The sequence below is a fragment of the Fukomys damarensis genome, unplaced genomic scaffold, assembly GCF_012274545.1.
Source record: "Fukomys damarensis isolate Sample0158 unplaced genomic scaffold, DMR_v1.0_HiC HiC_scaffold_1, whole genome shotgun sequence".
Classification (NCBI taxonomy): Eukaryota; Metazoa; Chordata; class Mammalia; order Rodentia; family Bathyergidae; genus Fukomys; species Fukomys damarensis.
In genome coordinates, this window is record NW_022900913.1 from 59,436,364 (window position 1) to 59,455,280 (window position 18,917).

The 18,917-nt window shown below is 38.0% G+C and overlaps 1 protein-coding gene across 1 annotated transcript in view; it reads left to right on the forward strand.

Annotated features, from left to right (window-relative positions):
• Positions 1-7,245: 7,245 nt before the first annotated feature.
• Aggf1 (angiogenic factor with G-patch and FHA domains 1) overlaps positions 7,246-18,917 on the forward strand; it is a 28,168-nt gene continuing 16,496 nt past the window's right edge. The window contains exons 1-5 of the mRNA XM_010619108.3: positions 7,246-7,910; positions 10,964-11,066; positions 12,109-12,311; positions 13,489-13,653; positions 16,932-17,120. Of these exons, the coding sequence (XP_010617410.1) occupies positions 7,689-7,910; positions 10,964-11,066; positions 12,109-12,311; positions 13,489-13,653; positions 16,932-17,120 (882 nt within the window). The 5' untranslated portion in view covers positions 7,246-7,688. The remainder of the gene's footprint in view (positions 7,911-10,963; positions 11,067-12,108; positions 12,312-13,488; positions 13,654-16,931; positions 17,121-18,917) is intronic.

Below are 18,917 nucleotides of genomic sequence, written 5' to 3' on the forward strand. Positions count from 1 at the left end.
ATTTTTTGAATTGTTTTCTCTAGTTCAGTGAAATATACTGTTGGAATTTCAATCGGGATTGCATTGAATTGGTATAGCAGTTTTGGAAGTATGGCCATTTTCTCTATATTGGTTCTTCCTAACCAGGAACAATGGATGACTTTCCATCTTCTTATATCCTCTTTGATCTCTTTTTTCAGAGTGTTGTAGTCATCATTGTAGAAGTCTTTTGCTTCCTTTGCTAGATTGAGTCCTATATATTTCATTGTTTTTAGATGCTACTGTGAAAGGGACTGTTTCCTTAATTTCTCTCTCAGTGATTCTGTTACTTGTGTACAAGAAGGTTATTGATTTTGGATTGTTGACCTTGTATCCAGCTACTCTACTGAATCTGTCAATTAAGTCTAGAAGTCTTTTGGTGGAACTTTTTGGGTCTTCAATGTAGAGTATCATATCATCAGCAAGTAATGACAGTTTAACTTCTTCCTTTCCTATCTTTATTGCTTTAATTTCTTTCTCTTGTCTAATTGCTATGGCTAATGTTTCCAGAACTATATCGAACAGGAGTGGTGATAGTGGGCATCCTTGTCTTGTTCCTGATTTTAACATGAAGGTTTTGATTTTAACGTGAAAGTTTTCAGTTTTTGACCATTTAGTATGATTTGACTGTTGGTTTTTCATAGATAGCCTTTATCAAGTTGAGATAAAGACCATCTATTCCAATTTTCTGCAGGGTTTTTATCATGAATAGGTGTTGAATTTTGTTGAATGCTTCTTATGCATCTATGGAGATGATCGTATGGTTTTTGTCTTTGACTCTGTTAATATAGTGTATTACATTTATTGATTTACGTATGTTGAACCATCCTTGCATCCCTGGAATAAATCTGACTTGATCAGGGTGCACAATTTTCTTGATGACCCTCTGTATTCTTTTTGCCAGTATCTTATCAAGGATTTTTGTGTCTATGTTCATTAGCAAGATTGGTGTATAGCTAGCCTTCTTGGTTGGGTCATTCCCTGGTTTTGGAAACAATGTAACACTTGCTTCTAGGAAAGAATTTGGAAGTATTGCTTCCCTTTCAATTTCACTGAAATATTTCAAAAGTAATGGCAATAGTTCTTCTCTAATTTTTTTTCTCTAAATTTTTATAGAATTCAGCAGTGAAGTCATCAGAACCTGAGCTTTTCTTTGCTGGTAAATTTTTAATTACATTTTCAATTTCACTGATTGTAATTGGGGTGTTTAGAATTTTTATATCTTCATTGACCTTTGGTAATTCATATGTATATACAAATTTGTCAGTTTCATTTTTCCATTTTATTAGAGTACAGGTTCTCGAAGTAGGTATTGATGAGCCTCTAGATTTCTTCTGGATCTTTTGTGACTGCACCTTTTCATTCCCAATTGCATGGATTTGAGCCTTTTTTTCCTTTTTTTTTGATAAGGTTGTCTAGGGGGTTTGTCAATTTTATTTATTCTTTCAATAAACCAACTCTTTGATTAGTTGATTTTTTTGTATTGTTCTCTTAGTCTCCATTGCATTGATTTTTGCTCTGATCTTTATAATCCTCTCTTATGTGAACTTTGTCTTTGTCTTGCTCTTCTTTTTCTAGAAACTTAATATTCAGCATTAGGTTGTTTATTTGAGCTTGCTTGGTTTTTCTAGTGTGGACCTTTGCTTCTATAAATTTCCCTTGTAGAATTGCTTTCAGTGTGTCCTATAGATTCCTGTATGTTGTATTGGCATTATCATTTAATTGTAGAAACTTGTCTAATTTCTTCTTTAATTTCCTCTGTGACCCACTGGTTGTCCTGGAGAGTGTTATTCAGTATCCATGTATTTGTGACATTCTTGCGGTTTCTTTTGTCATTGATCTTCAGTGTAATTGCACCATGGTCTGCTAATATACATGGGATAACTTAAAGTCCTTTGAATTTACTTAAACATGTTCTATGCACTAGTACGTAGTTTATTTTGGAGAATGAGCCATGTGCAGCCGAAAAGAATGTATATTCTGATTTTGTGGAGTGGAACACTCTGTAGACATCTGTTAAGTCCATTTGTTCAAAAACTAGGTTCAGTTCTAACAGTACATTGTTGATTTAGTTTTATGTTAATTCTACCCCCCCAAAAGTCTACACATTCAATGTGATCTTCATATAAATCCCACTGGATTGTTTGAGGAACTAAGCAAACTTACTCTAAAATTTATAGGGAAAAATAAAAGTTTATGATGATTTTACTGATTTTGACTCCTTCCTTCGCCCATGGTGCTGGGGATCAAATCCAGGGCCTGGCTCATGCTAAATGCATTGTACAATGGACTTACATCCTTACTGCATTAAGAAAGTTTTGAAAAAGAAAACCAAAGAGGAGACTTGCCATAACAGTCACTAAAACACTACAGCTCCTATGCTTCCCCAGGTCTAGGTGTGGGGCCATGGATGACCCTGTCAGCCTGGAGGAATAGAATTATTTAGTGATGCTATGTAAAAGTTTTCTAATTCTGTAATTTTATATGGTTCTTAGAATTTGCTAAGAGATGGAGGAACCTCAAAAAATGATCTGAATACAATAGGTCTTGCCAAAAATGTCCCTCTCAAAAGCTACAGCCCTACGATTTCTACTAATGAATTTCTTGCCCCTACTTTCTTGACAACTTGGCATTGCCTAGCTTGATGGTAGATCTCTTCCAAAGTAACAGTGTCCAGATGCTGAGATGCAAAGAAAAATGGGAAGGTTTCTCAAAGTCAGTATTATCCTCAAGAATACCATTGAAAAATGCCATTAGAATGAGACTGGACATTTAGCAGAATAATAACAGAATCCAAAACCTTAAAACACCTCAATATATGGGAATGATCAGATTCCCTTTGCTCCCAACACAGGCCAAGTGAGCCAGCATAGAGGAGGGGATCTTTTTCCAGAATGCCCACGGCTGTAATTGTGCAGCAGTGGTCTTGCTTGTGTAGAAGTGGAGCAGCTGCAAATTTTAGTACAACCCCAAGTCCCCAAGGCCATGGCCAAGTGGGTGGCAGAAGAAGATGTTCTTGAGCTGGAGCAGCTGGGCCCTTGGGTCAGTGGTTTTTGTCTGAAAGAGTAACTAGGAGTTTGATTTTTGATTTGGCTAGAGGAAGAATTTTCAAGAATGTCTCATACCATGGAAAATAGCAGCCACAAAAGAGCCATTCTCATGGGGCTAGAGAATGCCAAAGCACTAGGTATGAAGCACCCCCAAAATCCCTGGGAATACAAGGCCAGGAACCCAGGCATGACCCACTCCTGCATGCCCTCAGGAGATCCCTCGCCTGGGTCTGCTCTATTTGTATCTGTCTGACTACACGGACACGTTCTGCCCTTACTCCACCAGACCTGTCTCTGGAAAAAGACAGTTCTAGACAGGACATCATCACCAAGCTTCTGTACTCAAGCAAGTCTATAAGGAAGCTGCAGAGAGAATTCCTGTCACATACTTCTTCCTTACATGCTGTCTGATTGCTGAATCTTCATGGAGTTGGCTGGACATTGCAGTTTCTCATAATCAATATACCATGGCGAATTAGTCTCATTTTGGAGGGTCTGGTTAAGGAGTGAACTGAAGATTATACCTCAAAGCCTGTAAAACCACTTTTGGAAAGTGTGAACATGAGGGCCATGTTTTGGCCCGCATTCCTCAGTTGCTTCATGACTGTCTTTGGGGCCCTTTACTTTAATACAATTATTAACATTGATCTTGTGGGAAGTCCAAGGGCTGGAAGTTCAGGTATTGTGACTGGGGCTACCCAGGGTCTGAAAAACTCTTCCAATCTCCCTGACATCTAAATTGCATTCCTTAAAAGGCCGGGTGTGTTTCCTTTTTCTACTCAAGGTAAAATAAGGTACTGCTTTTGTATGTCAAAGACTCTAACTAGATCCCCTCCCCTGTGCCTGTAGTGTTGTGGCATCATTCTACCATACAGAGGATATCAGTTTGGTCTACACAGCAGCAGCCCCTCTAACCCAGTCACTATCCTCACAGTGACTGAGGCCCAGGCTATGATGGCTCAGTGTTGTACAGCAGTCAGAAAGCCACCATGTAGGTTATGGCCCTAACTCCAGTTTGGGCAGAGGCTTCCAGAGCTTCGGACCAGGCATGTTGAAGCTGGGGCTGTCCTATAAGTCAAGTTTTGGAAAACAAGACTTTTTCATAAGTATAGGCATTTACTTGTTAAAAAAAAAAAAAAAGGAAAAATTCAAAACTCAATCAATAACTCCTTGCTGAAGAGTTGCTAGGTTTCAGAATAAAAACTTTAAATGGATTCAGTTTGATATTAGAATTATTAATTTTATTTAGGGGTTTGCTTTTTGTTTTTATTTACTTATTTATTTATTTTTGGTTTTTTGAGACAGGGTCTCACTATGTAGTTAAGACTGACCTGGAACTCACTATGTAGCTCAGGCTGGTCTCGAACTCACAGTGATCCTCCTGCCTCAGCCTCCTGAGTGCTGGGATTACAGGTGTGTGCCACCACGTCTAGCTGTTATTTTTTAAAAGAATTTAATCAGTATAGTATATTCCAGGAAAGTCCTTCTGTAAATTGACTTCATGTTGTAAAATGTATTATCTTTACTGTCTTGTTCCAATGTATAAAGCAGCAAATGTGACTTCACCAAGTGTTGTAATTATACATATGGAATGAAATGAATGATGGCCTTTTATTTCTTTCCACGGTGAACATGGCAGGTATGAAGTATGATTTCCCTAGATTGGTCTCGTGGAAATAAGCTTGTATCTGAAGTGTGTTCTGTGACTTAATGAACCATTCATTAACCAGTTGTGTGTGTGTGTGTGTGTATTGCTGGGATTGAATCCAGGGTCTCACACAAGCTAACACATATCCTATCACTGAGCTACATTCTCAGCCCAACCCTTTATATCTTTGAATAAAGATTTCATTCAAACTTTGCAAATGATTTGAAGAAATTACCGTTTTTTTCAGTACTGAGGATTGAATTTAGGGCCCACATACACACTCAACAATTGCTGTTCCACTGAACTACATCCCTGCCCCATTTAATTTTTGAGGCAAACTCTAGCTAAGTAGTCTGAGTTGCCCTCAGAATTGTGATCCTCCTGCTTCAGTCCCTCAAACTGGGATTTCAGGTATATACCACCAAGCCTGGGTTAAAAGAAATATTTTTATGCAGATTTTAAGACATCCCACAGAAACAATGTGACACCTAATACAATGGTTCTGGTATGGGAATGGACTGAAAGACAAATGTAAAATAGAGGCCTCAAAAATAAACCCATATATAGAAATGGGGACTTAATAATGGCAGTTTTGCAAAGCACTGCAAAGAACATGGTATTAAGGTAATTGAGTTTTGTCTGAACACCCCCCCACACACTGCCTGGTGAAGTATAGAATGAAGTGCGAAAGTTCAAATTATAAGGTTTATAGAAGAAAATGTGACTTCATGAGGAAAGTCTTCATGAATAAAATTTGAAAGACTAAACTAAAATAAATGGTAGAAAATGAAGCAAAATATGGATTTGGCTACATAAAAATTTCTGATAAAGTACATCATGGAGAAAGTTAACATATAAATAACAGACTAGGAGAAGATTTCTGCAATAGCTAAAACTGGGAGCTAACTAGTACTGGGTTTATACAAAGAACTGAAAAGTAATAAGAAATGGCCAAAAAGATATAACAGGCAATTCTCAGGAGGGAATGTGTGAGTAGCCCTTCCAATATACATATATTTCAACAAATGTCTGAAACCATCTATAAATAAGAAAAGTACAAATTTGAAACAATCTCATTTGATTCATAATGGCAAAAAGTAAAAGAATGGGTTCATATCATGTGTGGGAGAATTACAAAACAAAATCAAACCCTAAAGGGTGGGCATGGAACCTGCCCATTATATTAATTACCTCTTAAATCTGAAAACTAGGTGTGGCAAAGATTGCTATTCACCTTCTCAGCACCCGTTTTCCTCTTCCTCCTTACTGGTAGACCTTGTAGAAATATAGATTTTGTGATTATTCACGTAGGGTGAAGCCAACAGATATTGCTATGGAAAAGATAGCTTATTTCTCCCTTATTATTCAATAGGAAGGGGCACACCACACTATACAGAGCCATGTGGGAAAGCACAAAGTCCTTGGGAAGCAGAGGGAATGGAAGCAATCAGGGCAAAAAGCTTTGTTTTCTTGTGGGAAGAAATGGTCAAGGCAGGATAAGGAAGCTCAGCACAGAATAATCTGAAAATTTTCAAGAGTCTCTGGATTATAGACAGTTATCCAGCACTTGGCCCTGGAATGATTGGGGCAGGAGAATATTGGCTTGGAGTATAACAGCCTGATAAAGGAAGATGGGCACTGGACTGGTGAGTTCACATGTGAAAGGCATGCTTGCTCTGAAATGGGTTGTTTGCTACTAATTAGCCTCAGATGCCAGATCATTAAGAAAACAAGAAAATATATTAATAAGGCTCACTGGTAGAACACAACCTAGTATGCTTAAGAATCTGGGTGTGGTTCCCAGCACAACAAAACAAAACAAAGAAAAAACATAGTTAATAGAAGTAGCCACTGAACTAGGACACTAAACAGGATTCTTATGTTTAGCTATTTTCAGTAACTATGTGTGGGTGCTTGGTGTAACAGGCCTTGCTCTAGATTGAGAGAGAAGAACCAGGCTAACAGAATTGATGACCTCTGAAAATCTCAGGCCCAACACTGCAAAGTCAAGATCTAATTGTAATTGGTCTTGGAAAAGGGAGGAAGTGTGTCTGAGGAAGCCCTAATCTGTTTAAAAAGTGGTGAAATAATGCTAGGATTCACACAAAGGAAAACCGAAATAAATTCTCCAGTCCAGAGAGTTTTTCTCTCCTGTTCTGCAGAAATATGGTCTCGTACTTTCCCACCAGGAATGGTCCTGTTTGTATGTAGCTCAATCTTGTCGAATTTGCTTTTTTTTTTCCTAGGGGGATCTAAACTCATGTAATCAGCTAGTTGCCTAAACAAACAGAGCGAACTAAACACTATGTTCCAGTTCTGGTTTATCATTATCTCTAACACTGGCAAATTATTTCTGGGAGATTCAGTGTTCTCATCTGGAAAATCAGAGACTAAGAACCGTACTCCATGCGAAAACCTTTTTCAAGTAAGATCCACAACTGCAGATTCGTAAGCCGGTGGATGCGATCCTCAAGCGCTAGCAGCCATTTTTTTTTGAAAACCCTCCATGCCCCTTAGCACCGCCCAGCCCCCGGTAAACTAGTGGTGCGCAAGTGCGCTACAGGCCCTTCCGGCTTCCCGTAGCTTCCTTTCCAGTTTTGGCCCTGTCCCCCGTCGCCGCAGCGTTTCCGGTCCAGTCCGGGAACTCCCCGAGCATTTGTTATCTTCTAGTTCTCTGTCACTTCGGCTTCTCCGTCGCTTCTCTGGCTGTCTCAGTAGCTGGCGAAAGTAATTTCCCATTCACTGCCGGTTTCGAGCGGAAAGGGGCCGTTCTCCGCCCCCTTGCTCGTTGCCCGCAGTCTTCGGCCACAGGAGACGAGTTTCAGGGTGTCATGGCCAGGGGCCGCGGCGGCCGGCCGTGTGGGAGGCCTCTTTCAGCCGCCTGCGAACTCCTGTGGCCTCTGGGCCCCCCGGCGCCCGTCTCGGTCTGAACGCAGTCCCTTCGCGCCCGGGGCCGTCTCTCGCCGGGCCTCATGGCCTCCGAGGCGTCATCCCCGCCGCCGTCGCCCTCACGGTCACTGTCGCCGCCTACCTCCCCAGAGCCTGAACTGGCCCAGCTGAGGCGGAAGGTCGAGAAGTTGGAACGCGAGTTGCGGAGCTGCAAGCGGCAGGTGCGAGAGATCGAGAAGCTGCTGCATCACACGGAGCGGCTGTACCAGAGCGCTGAGAGCAACAACCAGGAGCTTCGCACGCAGGTGCGCGGTCCTCCCTGCCCGGGAAGAGGCTCTGATGGCCTTGGAAAGGCTTCTTGGCCGGGGCTGACCACGGCTTTATAGAGTCTTTGAAATAAATAAAACCTCAAAGCAGTTATAGTTCAGGCTCTTTTGGTTTAGGTGAGTGTCTTACGGCTGGCCTAAGTTGAACCTCCAGTATTTTGGCTACATGGTCTTCATTCTCATTTGTCCCAGTGTCCCACTGGCAGTAGGAACATTTGTAATACTATTTTAGATTATGTTTGAGTTTGTTAAAGTTCTGAATTTGAGTCAGAAGCTCATCTTTGCCTCTCATGAGATGTGTAAACTTAGACAGGGCCTCATTTGCCCATAAAATCACTTGAAGTGGTTATCTTGGGTATTCATTATCTTGAGTTTTCTTGTGGAAGGAGGGAGGTAGAGCCTTCCTTGTTAGACACATAAACATCTTATATCATTTTGATAATGTGCAGTAAGGAGAGATGCTAAAGCAGCAGTTCAGAAAACAACGTACTCTAACTCGAACTGTTGGGCAGCTGTGCTCTCTCCTAAGAATTTTTTTCCAGGTACTTAACGCCCGAGTAACTGTTCTAGTCCTTCATAGTTAATTGGTTCATTTTCTTAAAGTACATACATAGAATGCTAAAACACCAGACTGTCATACTGTTGCTGAGCTATGAAAACAACTGTTGATTTTAAATGATTTCTATGACCATTGTATGTAATCATTGACCTTATGAGGTAGAAAGTTTTTTTTCTCAACAGCTAGTCTTTTTTTAATACCTACAATGTATAGGAGTTGTGCTAATAAAATACAAATATAAAAATATGGGAGGAGGAAAGCCTTAAATAAAACCCTTTTATAATTATATAGTGTTAAAGTATTGCTTGCCTAAGAGACCCTAACATTTTTTTTGCTAATTTTCCAAGAGCCAGTATTTTTATTATTAGGGTTAACTTTAGTGGTTCACCATCAAAAATGGAAATATAAGCCAGGCATGGTAATGCACACCTGTAATCCTAGTACTGTGGGAGGCCTAGGCATAAGGATCAAAAGTTCAAACCCAGCCAAGACCCAATCTCAAAATAAAGAGTTGGGGATGTAGCTCAGTGTGAAGGGCCTGGGTTCAATGCCTGGTGCAAAAACAAAAACAGCTTGGATAAGGTGGCTGGAACTTGTAGTCTCAGCTACTCAGAAGCAGAGGTGGGGTATGCTTGAGCCTAGGAATTTGAGGCTAACTTGGGCAACATACAGACACCTTGTAAAGAAAAAAAAAATAGAAGCTAGAGGCATAACTTAGTGGTAGAATATCAGCCTAACCATGCAAGAGCCCTAAATTTAATTACCAGCACTGGAGGGGCAATAGTGGTCTTGATTCTACTGCTGATAGTGATTACTTTTCTAGTCAGCCTTCTCTGCTGGGAGAGTGGGGTTTGGCTGACATCCCAAATTGCTGAATGTGTTCTATTTAGAGCACTTGAGAATTCAAAGAAATGAACTATGAACTAATAGCAAGCCATACTATCTACAGGTTTGGGGGTCAAAAAACCTGTACAAGTTACTTTGTCATTTCAGATATTTCATATGTAAAATGGGCATTAGGACAAATACATAATTTGTGAGGTGCTTGGGTGAATTAAGATGTCATCACATGCACCAGTATAATGTCTAGTGTGCAATAGATGCTAAGTAATTGAGTTCATAGTAAAATGTATGGTGGCAGCAGCCACAGCCAGGACTGGGGCAAAATAGTCTCCTAGGGTGAGGAACTTCAGGGCGCACTTCTCAGGTATGGACTCTGTACTTGCATTAAATTGTGGGTGCAAGTTTTTTATTCTACATACCTTGCTTGCCACACCTTAGTTCAAGTCTTAGGAGCAGATCTGATGACTATGATGAGTCTTGCCCCTTTACAGTGTAAGCTTATATGTAATTAAAAAGAAATGTTGACAGGTCTGTTTTTAGTCAGGTTCATGCATCCAGGAGACACTGTCAGACTAAGGTGCATTGGCTGAGGCGGGTCATCTGATTCCAGGTGTGTCCATGCTCTTGTTCTGACCTGCACAGCATCCTCCTGAGAGCATCCCAACGCACGAGGCTCATGGAGGACAGTTGCGCTTCTTGGTTGTGTTCTTTGTTCCCTTCTGCAGTTACTTAATCATAAAACTGCTATTTAAAAAAAGGCACACATGTTGAATCCTATAAATGGTAATAATATTGAGGTGAATAGTTAAATCCAGGTAGAGGATGCTGAGTGATACTAGATAGTTCACTACAGATGGACGTTTATAGCTTTAAAACTTTAATCTTCTAGAACTGCTGACCTTTAATATTAACACAAAAGCATTCTTTGGTGGTGGGGGTGATAGGATGGCAGTAAGGGTTACACCCAGGGCCTCTTGCATGCTTGGCAAGTGCTGTACCACTAAACTCTATATCCAGCTCAAGACATTCTTGTTTGTTAGAAATGAAAGATCCTCTCCACAAAGTTCCATTAGTCTGATTTTGGAGGAGCATATTTGAATGTTTAGTAGAGCTCAAGAATAAAAACATTTGTGAGCTGGACATGATGGCACATATTTCTGGTCCCAGCACACAGGAGGCCCATAAGTTAAAAACCAGTGTGGGCAACATAATGAGACTCTGTCCCTCCCACCCCTCCCCACTAAATTCTTTGAAAATTAACTAAGAGTTGGGATTATTTTTAGATTTTAGCTATTCATGGCACATCTCTAAAACTTTTATATTTTCAATATGGGGAATTGTACCCATGGGAGCTCCACCACTGAAATGTATCCCCAGTGTTATTATTTTATTTTTATTTTTTCACTTTTGAGACACAGTCTTGCTAAATTACCCAGGTCATCCTTGAATTTAAGATCCTCCTGCTTCAGCCTCCATGAGTAGCTGGGATTACAGGCATTCACCATGCCCATCCACATCTTTAAAACTTTTACCAAGAAAAATAATTTTTTGTTGTGATATCAAGAAAATGGTATACATATTATTATATTGCTTTATGATTTATTTCTCCTAAAGCCTTGTTTTCTTTCAGGTGGAAGAACTCAGTAAAATACTCCACTGTGGGAGAAGTGAAGATAATAAAAAGTCTGATGTAGAAGTACAAACAGAAAACCATGCTTCTTGGTCAATTTCAGGTATTCACCTTAATAATGAAAATATTTAAATCATGCTAATATGGTATTTTCTTTAAATCTTAAATACAAAAAGATCTACATAAATAATAATTATTGACTTCTCTCCTTTGGTATTTTCAAATAATCAGTTTGTCCTTGTGGGAAAAAAAAAGAACTGTATTATCATTCCTGTAATTTCTGTAATGTTGCTACCATGTCTTTAGTGGTTCACTCACTGAGCATTTTTTTTGCATCGGGGTCTCACTGTATTTTTCCCAGCCTGGTCACAAAGTCTGGGTTAAGTGATCCTCCTACCTCTGCCTCCTGAGTACTGGGATAACAAGTGCACACTGCCATCCCCAGGTCACTTAGTAAACTTTGCTGTGTAGTAAGCCTAATATCCTGTGTCCTTACTCTGACCAGGGTAGTGTTTTCTTGTTGATGTGTTTAGTTCCAGGCTCTTAGTTCTTGTGGCCATGGCAAGTCCACCACCATGACCTCATTAAAAGCATTGTATTACGTGGAAAAATAAGGTAGCCAGTGAGGATTAGTACATGTGGATCACCAGAAGCAGGAATCTTTCCCGTTAAGTTTTGGCTGGGTTCACACAGATACCATTTAGCAAAAGTGCTAGCATATCGGTATAATAAGCTTTTTAAGCAGTCAACATCACAAGAAAAATTTGACAGCAGATTGAGACCCTGGTCCTGCCCTTTTTGTCATTTGATAAGCATCATTATTAGGTACGTGATTAGAAGTTAAGAGTTGCCAGGTTTTTTTGTTTTTGACAGAAGATAACCCATCTATGTATTTTCTTTTTTACTCTTGTTGTGGAAAATCCAAATTTTACTTTTTTAGGGTGGTACCTGGGATACTGAGACATTTAGCATCAGAGATACACACTTCTGCAAATTTAGTTGCACTATCAACTTTAATGTTTTAAAATGTGTACAGTTGTAAAAATCATGTTTATTTTCAGTGTGAATTGTGCTCAGTGCCAGTGTTTTAGAATTAAGGCCCATTTAAATATACTAATCAAAGGTGTCGATTTGTTTTGCCACAGATTATTATCATCAGACATACTATAATGATGATGGTCTTCCAAATAAAGAGACTGAACTCTCAATTCAGCAGTGTCAGTATACTGAAGCGCCTCCTTTTGATTCTAAACACCAGTCACAAATAGAAAGTGATACCTGTACCGGTACTGATGTAACAGGAAATGTTAAATGTAGAGAAGAGGACCATTTCATCTTAGATTCACAGGTACTGAAACACTAAATGTGAAATTGTTGATGCCAAGAATTTGCCTTCCTTCTGGTAGTTACGTAGAGAGATAAACTTTTTCAGTTTGTCATAAACAAAGATTATAAATACTCTTACGTATAACTATGCCAAGAATATTAAAGTTTTGTTTCTTGAGATGGCATCTTGCTGTGTGGCCCAGTCTAGTCTCAAACCCCAGGCTCAAGGGATCCCTTCTATTTTATCCTCTTGAACAGCTGAGACTATAGGCACGTGACACCACACTTGGTTACACTCTGTTTTGTTTCTTGATTCAGGATCTCACTAAAGCTAGCACTGAATTTGGATCCTCCTGCTGCAGTCTTCCAAGTTGCTGGAATCACAGGCTTGTGCCATGGCACCCAGCTACACTTGAAACTTTTTTTTTCTTAGTGTAGGAGATTGAACCCAGAACCTTGTGTGTGCTAAGCAAGTGCTCTATCACTGAGCTACATCCCTGGCCCTAAAGTTTTTAATGCTTTCTTTATATTAGATGTCTTATCACTGTTTAAATATCTGAATGTTTTTCCTAATGTTTATAGGCTTTAAAATTTGTTTGAATCAGGATTCTGTTCAAAGGATGTGTTATAATCTATAGTGTTTTCCTCTTCTTATTTTTCTTACTGAGCATATAATTGTTGAACAATCTGTTTTTAATAAATTTTATTTTATCCCGTTCCTTCCCTCAAGCCCCCTTCCCTCCCTAAGTAGAAAAGCTTTGTTTCTATTTTTTCCTTCTATTTTTCACTTTTTTTTTTCTCATTCTTTCCTTCCTTTTTCTGTCCCTCCTCTCTTGTTCCCCTTCCCATTTGTGTTGAACCATCTTGATCATTGGTTTTATAAAATATTTTATGGTCTGTATTTTGTGAATTGCTTCCCTATGGTATCATACATTTACTTTTTCATAATAATTATTCCCTTGCTTCTTGGGTCTTTAAACTGGTAGGGCATGACTGTGACAAAAAATTGAGTCAGAGTTGAATTAAATAATACACTAGTCAATATTGTTTTGAAAGATTCAAATTGTAATTGAAAGCTAATCTTTCCATTGTAGAAAGTAAAGTGTAGCTTTAAGACAGGTGATATTTGAATCCTGTCTTCTAAGTCTGAATAAGGCTGTGTGAAAGTTGTGTCTGATTGATGTGACTGTCTTCTATAGGAAGCAGCATCTGCATTGGCAACAGAAAGTCCATCCTTAGAAGGTTCGTCATTAGCTGAAAGCTTGAGAGCTGCTGCAGAAGCTGCTGTGTCACAGACGGGATTTAGTTATGATGAAAGTACAGGATTGTACTTTGACCACAGCACTGGCTTCTATTATGATTCTGTAAGTGTCTCAGACGTTTCTAATAGTTTGATTGTGTATGTAGCTGCCTAATAGTAAGTATTAAACCCTAAGAGGAAGTATAAACAAGAAGCAGCATTGTAAAATTTTGTTTGATTCAAGGCTATTTGACAAAAAAATTATAAAATAGACTCCTAAGCTACATTTCTAAGTTTTAAAGTTATTGTTGTAGATCAGCGATGGTGAACCTTTTAGAGCTTGCATTGATAACAGCCTGCTGTAGCACATGTGCCATAGATTTGGCACCACTGATCAGTGTTTTAGAGAAGACTGATGACAGTTTATGAAGTAACATACTAAAATGATAGATATCTAGTAAAAGCTGATGATTAATTGTATTGTAAAACATTTAAGAACCTAAATTAGTACTTTCTCATAGAATGTATAAGGAAGTGAGATTGTTAATTCTCAGTTTGGGGTAAGATTTTAAAAAATCATTTCAAACATTTATCTTTATGAATATATTTTAGGCCACAGAGGGAGACTCGCCTTTTTCTTTCTGAAATGGTGTCTGTTTAGTTCTTTTGTACCCACCCCAGTAGGTGGGACTACTAGGGTCCACCACCATGGCTAGCTAGGGAGACTTTCTGAATTCTCAGTCTTGCTTTGTGTGTGTGAGAGAGAGACTGGAGGTTGAACACAGGGCCCCATGCATGCCAGACAAGAACTCTACTACTAAGTTATATTCTTAGCCCTTTTGTTAGTTTTGAGACGGTCTCACTGAGTTGCTGAGGTTAGCTTTGAGCTTGCAGTTGTCCTGCCTCAGCCTCTCCAGTAGGTGGTGGCATGTTTATTGTTAGTATTTTATATTCTCTGGTTTTTAAGCATTTAAACTTTAAGAAATGAGTCTTGGGTTGGGAATGTAGGTCAGTGGTAGAGTGCTTGCCAGGCATGCACAAGGCACTAGGCACCACAAATAAAAAAATAAAATTAAAAAATCAGTACCTTTAACAATGAGAGCTAGAGAATTAATGTGAAATTAGAAATATAATGGACCCCTGATTAAAGGAGGACTAGAATGATTTGTAATACAGTCATACCTTAGAACTCGGCTGTTTTGAAACTCATCAAACTTAATATTCAGTGAATTTTTACATGAACATTTTGTCCCTGTACTTATCCTTTGGCATTAAACTCAAAAGCTAGAACTTGTCAGTTTCATCTGCTTGGTGACTCAGTACCTTTTCCAGCCAAAACAATTTGTTTGATAGTTGTCACACTTCTGGAGCACGTTAATGATGAATACTGGTACCATTATAAAGTATAATGGCTGCTGGATTTAATGCTTACTTGGATTTCATTCATGCTTGCATGACACCGAATGTGGTGGTACATCCTATAATCCCAGCTTCCTGAAAGGCTGAGACAGAAAGATCACAAGTTTGAGGCCAGTTTAGGCACCTTAGCCAATTTATGTCTCAGACAACATAAAGGGATGGGCTAGCCATATGTCTGTAATCCTAGCACTGTGGTAGGCTGAGGCAGGAAGATCGCAAGTTCATATCCAGTCTGAGAAATTTAGGGAGACATTCTCTCTTTCAGGGATGTCGCTCAGTACAAAATCCCTGGGAATCAATCACCGGTACAGGGGGAAAAGGAGGAAAGGGCTGCAGACTTAGCTTAGCAGTACAGTATTTGCCCAGCATGCACAAGACACATAGTTCAAGCCTTAGTAGTAACACACACACACACACACACACACACACACACACACACACAGATGATGATGATGATGATGGAACCCCTGACTCCTGACCTCACCCTCAGGGGTCTAAGATGTGATCTGGCAACCTAGGAGATTACAGAATGTGGGCCAGAAGTGGAGCAGATGTTCATCATTCCTGTTACTGCCCTGCTGTTAACTAATCAGAAATCATGACAGTACTGCACAGCTTAGTTAAGATAGTTTGTGTATCTGCACATGGTAGGCTTAAGTTTGAAGAGATTTTTTTCTCTCATGGGAGTGTGATAAGTGATAATGCCAACTAATAGCCAGAAAGTTGAAAATATAGTTTCCACATAGACATTAGCTTTTATTCCTCTGCCTTCCTTTCCATATCTTTCTTCTGACATCTACTCTCTAAATGGTTGCATTCTGTGGGATATGTTTGTATTAGGAACTTCATTGTTTTTCTACTTTTATTGTGCAATTTTTCATTTTATTTCAATCAGATACTATTTTTCTTATATTTTGAAAATGCCTATATATTGAACTGCCAGACTTAGCCAATTTGAAAGGATTTGGTATAAAAGTTCCATTATCACTAGAAATAAAGACTAGCAAGGCCCATTTGGTTTCCTAGCTAAGGTAAAGATGATGAGAATTTAAATATTTTTGTAAGAAATTTGCAAAATGCATGGATTAAAGATGATAAATTACAGTAGTATCAACAGTTAGAAAAATAAATTATTCTTTTTCAGGAAGTTTTAGTTGCTCAATCTCAGTACATCATATGATGTTTCCAGGTCTGGTCTGCATGGATTTATGATGTTAATAAAATATAGACTGTTCAATTAAATCTTGCTTATGGAGTACTGGCCAGTACCTAAATAAATGCAGGTGATTACAAAATTTTATCTTTCTAGTTTTTAATCCACAATTTGCCAAAATTCATTTGTGCATGGCTGCTTTACTCATAAGTCTTATTTATTTACTTTATTGTGAAATTAATTAATGAAGATGCTTTTTCCGTTTTGTTTTATAGTATGTTACATTGTGGTAATTACAAGCTTCACTTTTTTGTCAAATTCTCTTCAGGGACATTAACTAGTCACCATGAAAAGGTAGTTTCTTGTTCATGACAATGGGAGGAAGGCCTGGGGGCTTTTGCTACCAAAGTATCACCATGCAATTATTATTGAGCATAATATGTCTGGAATTGCTTTAATATGCAGTTTTTCTGATGCATGCCTTAGTTTTCAGGCTTTGAGAAAGTTTTTATCATTTTTTAAAATTAATGTATTGAACTGTATGAAATTTCTATTATAGAATAAAAAATCAAATATTAGCAATTTCATGTTTTTCAATTTAATATTTAGGTTTATTTTCACACTAGGAAAATTAGAGCAGATACTGAATGGTATTTTGAAAATTGTAAGCACTTTTTATTTTACTATCTTTAGTTCATTACATTCTGTAACTGTGGTAGTTAAGTGAAGCGGACTACAGTTGAATGTACTTGGTATTTCTGTTAAGCTTGTTTCTCTATTTTATTTTATCATACAGGAATAGAACCTAACTGTTTTCTTGATTTTAAAAGGAAAATCAACTATATTATGATCCTTCCACTGGGATTTATTACTATTGTGATGTGGAAAGTGGTCGATATCAATTTCACTCTCGAATAGATTTGCAGCCTTACCAGACTGCTACCAGAAAACAAAGTAAAGATAAAAAATTGAAGAAGAAAAGAAAGGATCCAGATTGTCCTTCAACAAATGAAGAAAAGGTAATGTTTTCTTAATTTTTGCAGCTTATATAATTTTAATAACATGATTAAACCATAATATTTTAATGAAACAAAATCATCCTGTAACTGTATATTTCAAACATCCATTAAGATACCAGATCAAACAACTAAGGAGCATTCAATGGAGCAAATGAGGACTTTTCACAAATTCTTTGTGACTACAAATAGAAGTATTTCTTACAATTTGATGGAGGTAGACTTAGGGCAGGTAAAATGCCTCATGTTACATAGTTTGGAACAAAATTCAGCACCTCAACTAACATGTCAGTGTCACTGCACCATTTACAATAAAAGAAAAACAGTTTGTAAGCCAACTTAGTTACACATTCAGCTTTCTTAGTCATTTTGAGTACTTTGTTAGGACACATTTTTACAAAATCTATTGCTGACAGTGGAATAGGTCTATAAATTGGTATGTTTTGTTTTTGGAAAAGAGGTTAGCTATAGCATCAATAATCATTAAAATGTTTATATAGTGCATTAATTGGAAAAATCTCATTTCCTATAATTGTTTTCTTCAAAATTAGATTGAAGAAAAATTATTTTGCCTTATTACAGAACAGTATTTATAAGAGCAGCAAAAGACTGAGTCTGTAAAACATTAATTATGAAAAAGATGGTCTGTTTAATTGAAAATATATTGTGTAGACCCTTAAATGGAAGATATAAAGATTGAGGGGTACTTTTTTCCAACACGATATAATGTTAATTGAAATGTTATCAGTGCTCTTATTTGTACTCTAAGCAGATAAGTTTGGTGGTTTATATGCTAGACAGAAGGCTTATTTTATTGACATGTTTTGAATTGTGGCAGCTATGTATTTGGTACTTGACTCTGGCAATTTTATCTCCTATTTTTCTCCTCTTAACCCAAGAGCATTTACTGAAAATCATACTAAATTCTAAAGTTCACATATGGAATGTGTGCTGTTGATTTATTTTCTGTTCCTTACATAGTTTGTTTTTACCACCACCCCGCTTTAACTGACAATAGATAGGAATAGAAGAATGTATGACTAAATTGCTAAAAGTAATGTTTCTATTTACTTTCAGGATTTGTGTTCTAATAGAGGTTGAACTGTCTGAGAGGCTAGGTTGTAAAAGCACCTCTCGCTAGCAGTGAGAAGAGTGGAAAGGGGCCCTCAAGTGACCTTTCCTGACCAATTTTAAGGACTGGCATTGAAAGCATTTTTTGGTAGTGTGATCTTACCTGGCTTCCCTAACTGTTCACCTTTACCATTCTTTTTCAAAACATGTGAACTTCAGCATAGGAACTTTAGAAAATTTCTGATATGATTTTGAGAATTTTGAAGATTCTCAAAAATAGCTGTGAAGCCATGCAGGACTGGTTAAAACATCCTCATTATTTTCTTTACTTTTAAAGATACTCTTGAGCCTTTTGTAGATGAGGAGATATAAAAATAAGGCAGTAGGATAAAGAGATTGGAGAAAATAACTTGAAAGATCCGTAATATGCCTCAAAGCTTACCTGTAAGACCCCTTCTTTTCTCTTAGTATTTATCAGATATTCTGTATGGGCAAATGCATAGCTGATTAAAAAACACAGCCCCTCCGACAGTCACTTTTCCCCAGCAGATGTTGTCTGGTAAGCAATAATAATAAAATATACAAAATTAGAAATGGCTTTTGAAAAAGTACATATAGTTGAGGAAATGTTTTGCTATAAATTACATGGCTTATGTAACTGATGATTTTTCAGCTCTGTACCCTTGTTCTTGTCTTTGGTGAGTTTGTATTGCTAGTGTGTGTGTGTGT